The sequence below is a fragment of the Helobdella robusta genome, assembly GCF_000326865.2.
Source record: "Helobdella robusta unplaced genomic scaffold HELROscaffold_7, whole genome shotgun sequence".
Lineage (NCBI taxonomy): Eukaryota > Metazoa > Annelida > Clitellata > Rhynchobdellida > Glossiphoniidae > Helobdella > Helobdella robusta.
In genome coordinates, this window is record NW_008705398.1 from 4,045,522 (window position 1) to 4,057,760 (window position 12,239).

At 33.1% G+C, this 12,239-nt stretch overlaps 1 protein-coding gene across 1 annotated transcript; it reads right to left on the minus strand.

Moving 5' to 3' along the window:
* Positions 1-10,881: 10,881 nt before the first annotated feature.
* HELRODRAFT_165063 (hypothetical protein) lies at positions 10,882-11,493 on the minus strand (the record flags this gene model as incomplete). The annotated part of the gene is made up of 2 exons (XM_009030962.1): positions 10,882-11,265; positions 11,329-11,493. The coding sequence occupies 2 exons, from the start codon at positions 11,491-11,493 to the stop codon at positions 10,882-10,884; spliced, it is 549 nt and encodes a 182-aa protein (XP_009029210.1).
* Between the last annotated feature and the right edge of the window lie 746 nt (positions 11,494-12,239).

Sequence of the window (12,239 nt, forward strand, 5' to 3'; positions counted from 1 at the left end):
CATGTACATATATGTATTTATATTTAACTATGTATCCGTAGGTCTGATGTGGAAACTCGTATCACACATATTCAACCGCAATAGTTGTATTCACAACGCATACACAGCAATATTATATATCTGGCGCACATGTCATTCGTAATTAGTTTTCACTAACGTTTCTCAACCATGTTAAAACTTTTATAAAATTTCTATATTTTAATTATTTTACTAAACATTTTATTTAAATTACATTATTTTATTTATATAATCTACATAAACTTTAGTTATTATGATATTTACAACAAGGTTAATTTATTTCACAATTTAATACATATTTTATTTTCTATATTTTCACATTTTACATTAGGCATTTACTTTAATTAAATTATATGTTTAAACAATATTTAGGCTCTGAAGATGGCATTACGCCGAAACAGCGCTGTTAGCTTTATTCCAGTTTTAGATAAATATGAACTCAAACAATACCGCCTCGTTGAATGTCTTATAAAGAAGTTAATTAATGCAAAATGGGCAAACAATTTCAATGAAATTTGCATATATATATATATAATATACATATATATATAATGTATATATATATACATATAAATATATGTTTATATATATATGTATATATGTTCTATGCTAATATATTGGTTTTAAATTTACACATTATTTATTCATCTTTAGACTCACCTTTGACCAACAAGCATTAACTTTAATAATTTTCATTTAATTTACTAAGTACTCATTTTTTCAATTTTTTATTTCAACATCAATTTATTATATATTTTATTATTTCTGGGGTTTACGGTTTAACCTCCTAACCCATTATTTTTATTTATTTATTTCATTCGTTCGTTCGTTCGTTCGTTCGTTCATTCATTCATTCATTCATTCATTCTTTTATTTTTTAACAGCACACAATAGCGTCTGTACCTCAAAAAAACCGTTGTGCAGTGAGGTATGCGTCACATCAGCCAAGGGTGTTCGCCAATGTCTGTGCGCACACGGATTTATGTTGCGATATGGATATCTATGCATAAAAGGTTAAAATTACTGAAAGAGGGTAATTGCAGTTCTAATAGTTTTTAAAGCAGTATTGAATTATTTTTTTAAACAGAATAGTTTAATTAGAAATATAAGTACTTCTATTGTATTGCAATCTTTTTCATAGTCATTATTTAGCAATACGTTTTATATAAATACACACTTTCTATAAAAATATATATATAATATTTAGGCAATAATGTGATAAAATTTAAATAGCAAAATAATTCTTGAACAAAATTTTTTACTCAATCTTTTTATATTGCGAAAAAATTTAATGCTGATCTGAAGAACCAAATTCTTAAACTATGTATTATTTGGTAAGTTCGTAAATAACTATATAGTCTTCAAAATTTCAAAAGTCTAATTTTATTATATATATATATATATATATATATATATATATATATATACAATATATGTATATATATATTAATATATATATATATATATATATATATATATATATATTATGCGTGATGGATGTTTTTGTTTATATATGCATGTAAAAACGTATAAGGTGTACTCACATATTCTTAAATACGAAATAAATTCTAGAGTGAAAAGTATATTTTTTTGAAAATTATGGCAACTGTTTTATCTCAAAAAAACAAAATTTTGTTCAATTCTTGTATTTTTTAAAAATTCTATTTTAATTGGTTTAATCAATCCAGCCGTCCATCCTTTCGAGGTTGGTAAATGGGTAGACGATGTAAGTCGTCGCATGTTGGCCGGCGAGATTGCTCAGTGGTTCAAATGCTCGCTGTGTCAAATATATCTCAATGGCTATAATATACTCAGCGTATATGATGCGGTGCTTGCGCGTGCACATAAAAAATACATGTGTACGTCGTGTGAAAAGGATGAACAGCCTTTGTGGCGAAGATGGCTGTTTCAAATGGATGAAGATATTTAGAACATAATAAAAGATATATAGATAATATATATCTGTAACATTGTAAGTAGTTCTGCGTATGTCAGACTGCAATAATAAAGACTAATAAAAAAAAATTGTTAATATTTGCGTTTGGCAAACTTAATTATAAAAAAATACAAACATTCATGCTCTTATTTTTTCAAAATTTTACCAACAGTGCTTTGTTGCGCTATTTCGTCGGCTTTTTTATTTTTACGCAATTTTGCCTTGCGTGGTTTTTTTGACCCTATTTTGTCTGTCTGACAGTCTTAATCCAATGTATTATTACTATTATTACAAGTCAATTTATTATTAATAGGGATCTCGTGGCCGAGTGGTTAGCGTGTCCGTCTACCACTCCCACGACCCGGGTTCGAACTCTGCAGTTTCTGCAGACTCATCCGGGTAGCTGACCCCCGGTCAACCCAGCCGTCCATCCTTTCGAGGCTGGTAAATGAGTAGACGATGTAAGTCGTCGCATGTTGGCCGGCGAGATGGCTCAGTGGTTCAAATGCTCGCTCTGTCAAACATCTCAATGGCTATCATATACTCAGCGTATATGATGCGGTGCTTGCGCGTGCACATAAGATACATGTATATGTCGTGTGAATAGGATGAACAGTCTTTGTGGCGAAGATGGCTGCTTCAAATGGATGAAGATATTTAGAACATAACAAATGATATATAGTTAATATATATCTGTAACATTGTAAGTGGTTCTGCGTATGTCAGAGCTGCAATAATAAAGACTAATAAAAAAAATAAAAAAAAAAAATTTTTACGGCGCTAATTACAAAAAACAGATCTCAAAAGCGCTCCATAAAAAAAAGAACAAACAAAACATTAATCAAACGAAGACAAAGACATTGTTAATTTTGCAAAAATAAATGAGTCCTCAGCTCCTTTTTAAACAAAAACAATGGTAGATCTGGTCTTCTTAGAAACGCCGGTAGACTGTTCCAAACCCGGTCCAGCAACAGCAATATTGCATGATCCGGTCTGTAGATTCGTAGTCGGCACAACCAGGAGGTTGATGTCATTTGATCTCAACTGCGAACCCAACCCAGATGTTTTTCTAATGAACATGTCTGCTAAATACTGTGGTGCTAAACCATGTAATGACCGAAACTTTAAGACAGCAATTTTGAAAATTATTCTTTTTTTAATTTTTAGTCAGTGTAGGTCATTCAAGATTGGAGTCACGTGATCGAGTCTTAATCCTATATATATATATATATATATATATATATATATATATATATATATTTACCAATAATACCTCTTGCGACTGAATGTGTTCTTAAACCTTGTAACAACGTGATGTTGTTCTTACCTATCGGTTGCGACACCTCAATACCTCAATTTAAATTTCTTGGTTACAATAATCGAGTTGTGTTATCTCAAACCTTATTCGGCAGGCTACTGATGAGTTTCGTGAGAGACGAAAGGTACATCTGGCCTATAGCGGGTAATGGTTTACCAATAATATATACATATATATATATATATATATATATATATATATATATATATATATATATATGCGCAAGAATGCTTTATATAGGTTTTATATATGTAACCCTACATTAGAGAATAAAAACGCATATATTAAATCAAAAAATTATTTTATTAAACTAAAGAGAGTTAAAGAAAAAGAATATTATGACAATAAGTTTAAAAAATGTAAAACGTCTAAAAAAATGGTCCGAAATAAATAAAATATTAAGACCAAAAATTGACAAAACACATCTATTCAAATGTAATGATTCGTTGTTAACAAAATTGAATAGAGTTAATGAAATTAACACATTTTTCATTGGTCAATGTAATAGACTTATTTGTCATAACACTGCAAAATTTAATCTGAACAGCTCGATGATGATGGATCATGATTTTCCATCATTCTTCTCAACCGATGCATCGCCTGATGAGGTGATAATGATTGTTAATAGACTAAAACTAAAAAACTGTTTTGACAGTGATCTTTTATCCACTAAATTATTAAAGGGTACTATTTACCCCATAGCTGGTTTAATTGCCACTTTATTCAACAAATCAATCCTCGTTGGCCAGTTCCCTAATAGGCAAAGATACTACCTATTTTCAAAAGTGGTGATTGCAATCAATATGGCAACCACAGACCCATATCGATTCTATCAGTATTTTCAAAAATTTTTAAAAAACTAATGTTTGATAGAATGTGGTCTTACATATCTAAACACAGCATGATTAATGGAAATCAATTTGGCTTCGCTCCCAAGTCATCAACTGAGAAGGCTATTGCTATGCTGTATGGGACTCTCATAAATAATTATGATTCAAGGAAGCTTAGCTTAGGCGTTTTTATAGATCTAAGCAAGGCATTCGATTTAATTGACCACAATATTTTATTGTATAAACTGTCTAAGTATGGTTTTCGAGGTATAGTACTGAGCTGGTTCAAGTCTTACCTATACAATCGGTGTCAATATGTCTGTTTTGAAAGTGTTGAATCGTTGTCCAAGGAAATAGTTTCTGGAGTTCCCCAGAGTTCAATCTTGGGACCGCTTTTGTTTATTCTGTTTATAAATGATATTTTTTTAATATCAAATGTGTGTACCACTATTTTATTTGCTGATGACACGACTATATTCTTGTCTGACGAAGACCCGATAAGACTATTTTCTGAAATGAATAACCAACTAGTTAAATTCTCCAACTGGTTCACTGGAAACAGGTTGGTTCTGAATTCAAAAAAATCCTGCTATTTAGTCTTTGGCCCTAAAATCAAAACGAACAATGATATCTTCTCTGGCCTAACCATTCACATAGGTGACTCAGTGATATCCAGAAACTCGTCAGCTAAATTTCTGGGAATTATTATCCAGTCTGACTTGAAATGGAATGAGCGTATAAATTTGTTGGTAAGCAAATTATATAAAATTACTGGCATTATTTATAGATCACGCAATAAATTAGGTACTAAAATCATGTTAATGCTATATTACTCCCTAATCTATCCATATCTTCTATATGGAAATGTTTATTGGGGAGCTTCTTATGATTATTTAATAAAATCATTGACAATAGTACAAAAAAGATACCTTAGGGTTTGTTTTTTTCTGAAACACCTGGATCATACACTGGCAATATATTCCGATAATAGTATCCTCAGTATTGAACAGCTTAATAGGTATCTAACCTTGTGTTTCGTTTATAGAGTGTTATATGATGCTGAGTTCAACATGTTAGGCTCATTTGAAACGGTGTCAACAAACACTAGGCAAAAAGGTTTGTTGATACCAATGACTTGCAGAACTGATTTAAATGCTAGATACTGGGCGGTAAGAGGAATTCATCTTTGGAATTCCTTGGAACTAGGTAAGAAAAAATTTTCCGGATATAATGAATTTAAAAAATATATAGAAAACTTATGCAGATCAATGTAGGTATGATGCTTTCTTTGTTTAATTTTGTCGTGTTTTATTTGTTTAACATCTGACCTCCTTACTTTAAGTTATAAAAATGGATTTATTGGGTGTATTTATATTTATCGATATACTAAAAATGTTTATATTTGTATCTCATATTGTTGCACAACTAGTTAAGGTGGCCAGCGCATGCTTTCGTATATATGATTTCCTGTTTCTTTTCGAATAAAATTCTGGAAAAAAAAAAATATATATATATAACGTAAACCAGTAATAAATATTCAACTAAATAATACCAATATTCTTCCAACAAAGAAATACATGAATAACTTTAATTCTAATTAAGTTACAATCAAAGCCGCTGTGAAAACCAACACACAAAGACGGAACAATACTATATAACTACACTGATAATGACAGTTGATTCCGAAAAGAGCTGTTCTGTAGTAATAACGTTATTAATATTGTTTTGTCAAAAATTTCAAATATTAAAAGTTTTTTATTTAACCCTAATAAACTTCATCAAGATGATAAAAGATGATTAGAAAAATTGAGAAACTCAACTACAAGTTGAAAAATGCCGAAAACGCAGTGATCTTTATAAATAATTGTATTTATGATAGTCTAAACCCAATATATAAATTATTATTATTATCAACAGTTTATTAAGCGCATTATAAAATTAAAATTTCTCAAAAGCGCTCTCTTTTATAAATGAAATCAGTGAAGGTCAATAAAATACAAATCGATAAAGTATTTCTATGTCAAAATAAATAGGTTTTTAAGTTCCTCTTTAAATCATCAAGCTTTAGGCCAGGCATTCTGAGCAATTGCGGAAGACTGTTCCAGACAATTGGTTCTGACACGGCAATATTTCTAGTTGCAGTTTGTAGTTGAGTAGTTGTCACTGTTATTTTTAAACAGTTCTGGTTCACTGCTAACTATTATTTGGATGTCATCAGCGTACGCATGATATGAAAATCCAAAAGATTCTATTACTTCATGTACTTCAGCAGTGTACAGTACAAACAGAATAGGTCCCAGGAATGAGCCTTGGGGTACACCAGATGACATTGCTTCAATACCAGATAAATTGTTCCCGAAAAAAACCTGCTGAGTTCTGCCAAACAAGTAAAAATTGAACCAATTAGCTACAACTCCAGTAACTCCGTAATCGTATTGTAGGCGATTCATCAAGATTTGATGGTCTACGAAATCAAAGGCAGCACTCATGTCCAAGAATGTAAGCAACGAAACATATTGTTTATCAATTGCATTAAACAACTCATACAGCATACAGCAGTGCTGTTTTAGTTGAGTGATAACGTTTATATCCAGATTGAAATACTGGTATTAAGCTATTTTTGTGTAGATGACTCGGTAGTTGACTGGCAACAACTCGTTCAATAACTTTGGAAACGAAGCAAATGTTTGATACGGGTCTGTAACTTTTCATTTCATTCCTATCATTTTTCGTTTCTTTCAAGACAGGTGTAATAACTGCGTGCTTACATTTATTCGGAAATACTCCATCTTGCAAACATAAGTTAATAAGGCTTGCAAGAAAAACAAGAAAAATATTTATATGTTTTTTAAGCACATGAGTAGGAAAAACATCTAACATACAGGTTTTGGCCGGTAGACCAAGCACAATTTTCTTTATGTCTAGTTCCTCAACGACAGCAAAATTTGTGAGCAGACAATTTTCGGTAAGCCTACATCTGTCAAAAGTAGGTTTTTCGTTAATACTGATAGTATGTTTGATCCGATCGGTCTTTTCTTGAAAAAAACCCATAAATTGAGAAGCCGTGATGTCAACATTATAATAAAGTAAGCTAACCTTTACAAAGAATTTTGTTTACTACGTTCCATAGACTCTTTGAATCACCATTACTATCAGCAATCAACGTTTTCCAGTAATCATTTCTTTTTATTGAAAATAATTTGGTTTTATTTTTCAAAGAAGCAATCCATTCATTTCGACTCACTGATGACAAACAACATCTGTATTTCCTTTCTTTACTTCGACAGTATCTTTTAGCTGCTCTACACTCATCATCAAACCACGGAGCCATAAGATCACTTCTATGCTCGATAAACCGGAGAGGCGCAATTTTGTCAGCAATCTTTCTCATTTCGTTATTTAAAACATCAAATTCACGATTTACATCTCGACTTTGACAAGGTTGATGCAGTGGTAAATTCATAACATGCATGGTCAGTATATTTTCATCAATACGTTTCCATTACCTAGCCAATCTTGAAGTTTTGTTATTACATGCTCGAGTTATCGGTATGTCAACATGTATCAAGCTATGATCTGAGTAAACTCCACAAGGGAATAACCTGATATTTGTAACTTCAAAATTGTGTGAAGTAACTACTAAATCAAGTGTACCACCAAGAACATGTGTTGACTCATTGATGTAATTTGTTAATTGGAACATTTCAAACACTTCAATCAGATTAACGGTATGTCGATCTTTGTTTATTTCAACGTGTATGTTAAAATCACCAACTAACTTAACATTCAAACTTAAAATTGTAATATTTTCCAAAACACATATGAGTTCATCGAAAAATGTAGAACTGACTTGAGCCGAACCTGGTCGGTATAACGCCAATAAAACAAAGTCTTTATTATTTACGATCATTTTAATAGCTACAGCCTCGAACGTTGTTAGAACAGGTAGTTCAATTAATTTCTATTTAAAGTTTGATCTAAAAACTACAATTATTCCTCCATGCCGCGGATCATTTAATCTAAAAAAATCAACATAACGATATCCTGATGGTATAGATGGTTTTACTGAAATAATGTCCGTTGAACCATGCCATGTTTCCACTAAAACAAAGATGTCCAAACCCTCTTGGATTAATTCGTAAATAATATCAGACTTTGAGTTGACAGATCTTATATTAAGTAGGCCAGGCAAAATGTTGCACTTATTTCTTGCTTTAAACTCTTGATGTCATGACGAATTGAAGTATCTGTGCGATCAATATTAACTAATTTATTTTCGTTCGAAGTTATCAACATTTTTAAACTGACTATTTCTGATCAAACCTGAGTGTTGACTTCATCCAGTTTCTCAAGTCTTGTTATCCCCTCATTTTTCAAGCATCAACTGATTTTGAGAGTGAATCTAAGTTGAACGGAACTTCACACAACTATCACAGAACCAATTCAGACCACTGCAGTTTTTCAAAACGTCAAGTAAACTATCATTAGTAAAAATACACTTTACATGTACGACAATATCACAACGACTGCAACGTAATACGCTATCCTTATCTTTCACATTTGTACTGCCTAAACACTTCGCACATTTAGGAGTCATGTTTACCTGGATACAGTCAAGACAGCGCTATATATATATATATACATATATATATATATATATATATATTGGGACGTATATATATATATATACGTCCCAAAATATATATATATATATATAGTTACAATCAAGTTGCGTGCGTTTATTCATTTGTGCAAGTCATTTACGTAGTTTTTGATAAAAGAAACCTGTATAGTAAAAAAGTTACAATCATGAACAATTTATTTTTTATTCAACATTTTGTACAATTTTGTTATTTTTAATATTTTGCTTTTAAATAATTTTTTGTTTGTAACACTTTTTTTTATCCTTAATATATTGTCATTAAAATGAAGACCGCTCCCCTTGCTACCATCACAAGAATGGCTTACTAAAACCTGTTTGCAGCGACTTATGTGAAGTAACTAATGAGAATGAAGCGAAATGCAAATGTAAACCTGGAAAAATTCTATCAGCTGATGGGATCTCATGTTCAAGTACTTTTTGATCAAAATACTTTTTGCAACCTATTGACTACAGTTTCTCACAATAATGTTGAAAAAGCGCACATCTAATGAAACAAAAATTTATAGTTTTTTTTTTTAGTCTGTAAATCAAACTCTGCCAAACGCAGAGAATGTAACAACATGCCAGGTATGAAGCGATAAAAATAAATTATAAATATAATAATTATAATTTGCATTTAGTTGCAGTAAAATAAAATAACATTTAAAAATATTGGTGTTGATATGTAGATGAAATGAAAATATGATGATTATGATGATGATGATGATTAGCCATTTAGTCAAAGTCGACTTTCGGCCACTTCATGGATCTGTCTTCTCCATTCGTTCCTGTCCTCGACGATTATTTTAAGTTCTGAGATCGTCATTTTGGTGGCCGATGTGATTGTATCAAGCCAACGTATTCTGTGCCGTCCTTTTCTTCTTGTCCCACTCACTTTACCTAGCATCATTGAAGTTTCCTACGAATTTGCGCGCATAACATGACCGAAAAAGGAAAGTTGTTGTTTGACAATTTTGCCCTCAAGCGACATTTTTGGCTTGATACGATCCAAGACCGTCTTATTTGTTGTTCGCGATGTCCAGGGGATACGCAGTAGTCTTCTCCAACACCAAAGTTCGTCGATCCTTCTTCTTTCCGCTTTCTTGATTGGCCAACTTTCACATCCATAAATTGCTATGGGAAAGACAATGGCGTTGACGAGTCTCGTTTTCGTTGCAATGCTCACATCCTTGCTCCTCCAGATTTTATCTATTCCTTGCATTGCAATCCGCCTTTTGATCTCTGGTCCAGATTTGCCGTTTCGGTCAATTTTGGCTCCCAGGAAAATGAAATCTTGTACTGTCTCGATCTGTTCATTGTTGATCTTGATGTTTACTGCATTATTGCATGCCGTTGTCATTACTTTCGTTTTCTTGATGTTGAGGTACAGTCCCATGCGTTCACTTTCCTCTTGAACTCGTTGGATCAAGTATTTCAGGTCTTTCTCACTTTTTGCGAGTATAGTTGTGTCATCCGCATATCGCAGGTTGTTGATAGTCCTACCTCCAAGTTGGACTCTGATTGTGGTCTCGTTCAGATTGCATCGTCGCATGATGGTTTCGGCATACAGGTTAAACAGAGCTGGGGAAAAATGCATCCCTGCCTGACGCCTTAACCGATTTTGAACCAATCGGTGTTACCATACGATGTTCTGATAGTTGCTGCCTGATTGGAGTACAGTGTTTGCATCAGTTGTTCAATGTGCTCTGGTACGCCCTGGCCCTTTTTTGGAACGCCGCATTGAGTAGTCGGAATTCCTCGATGAAAAACCAGTTGGATTGATGGATTTCCCCTTTGCCTTGGCATGCGACGATGCTCGGCAATCTTGATTGCTTCGTCCGTCAGCCACTTCGATCTTTTCATTGATTTCTTGAACGGGATGATTTCCTCTGCTGTTTTTCCCACGATCGATTTGATTTCCTCCCACATTTTATCAGGCTCTTCATTGAAATCGCTGAATGCCTCAAATCTGTTCTTTATTTCTACTGCGTATTAAGTGGGGATGTTGTCTGTGTCAAAGCGGCGCATTGGATCAGGCGGTCTCCTGCGTCATTTTGTTCACCAAGACCAAATTTGCCGACGACAGGCAAATCTTCACTTGATCCGACTTTCGCATTAAAATCTCCCATTACAAAGATTATGTCACGAGCTGGGATCTGGTCGATGTCTCTTGGAGTTTGGTATAGAAATCTTTGATGTCTTTCTCTAGTGCATCTGCTGTTGGTGCATATGCTTGTAGAACCGTGATTGAGCGGGGGCTTCCAGTGATGCGTATGGATATAATTCGATCGCTAGCAATGTTAAAAGAGTATACGGCTTTGCTAACTGCTTTTGTTGCGATGAATGCCACTTCATTGCGTTTGATGGTGTCGTTTCCAGAGTAGACGACGGTGTATTCATCGCTTTTGAAATATCCATTACCCGTCCAGTGAAGCTCGCTGATGTCCAACAGATCGATATGAAGTCGTTGCATTTCTTGCTTGATGATTTCGAGTTTGCCTATGTTCATGCCACGAACATTCTATGTGCCGATATTGTGAATAGTTGTTGTAAAACGTAGATGTTTCCTTTTGCTCGGAGCCACATCAGCAGGCGGGAGTCCTGATGGATTTGTCCCGTCTACGTCATAGATGCCTTCGCTACTTGAAAAACGTTCACGTTCATCCCTGGTAATATGATAGGTGCTTTCCAGCCCAGGGGTCTCACTTTCCAGCACCATATCTGAACTTAATTGATTGTACTGATCCATAATGGATTTCAGTAAAATAGTGAGGTAGTTTGCTATTTCTTTCCTCACCCCCCCCCAATTTATCCGGGCTTGGGACCGGCATGTAGTTGTTGCCAACTACAAGGCTGGGTTAATGAAAATATAGAAAAAAAAGTATAAATAGTGATAGAAATGGTAATATTAATATGGAAGTATAAAATAAGTTTTACAATTCTCTCTGTGTACAAAGTGGTTTTATTCTTCTTTGTTCTGCCCATTTTTTATATCTTTGTCCTGTTCATTCTTTTTGTAGAATTTTTCAATAACATTCTTATGGTTGTTAATAATGTTCCATTCTTTGCAGCTTGTTAATTTGCGGTTGTCTTTGGTCAATGAAGATCAATGCGTCAATTCTTAGTTGGGTGTGGTGCTTGTTACTGTATATTATACTAGTATTGTTTATTACTAGATATTTCTTGTGAGGGAATCATTCTAGATGAGTTGTAATGGCTCCTTCTTTTTTGCATTGTAAGGCGACGTGATAGGTATTTAGTTGTCAAACTAATATATGAGTGTTGCTGACGAGTGCATCCGTCAAAAGGGCATTTAAACTTATATATTAAGATAACTTCTTTTCAGAGTTAAATTTTGGTGAAGCGTGCAATTATTTTTTATTTTATTGTTAGGTTTGCCGTTTTTTGCATTTTGTTAATGAATTTTCAGATTTAAATTTATCATCTATATTTCTAAGCTTCACGTTTTTGAATATAATTTTCTTTAGAACAGAT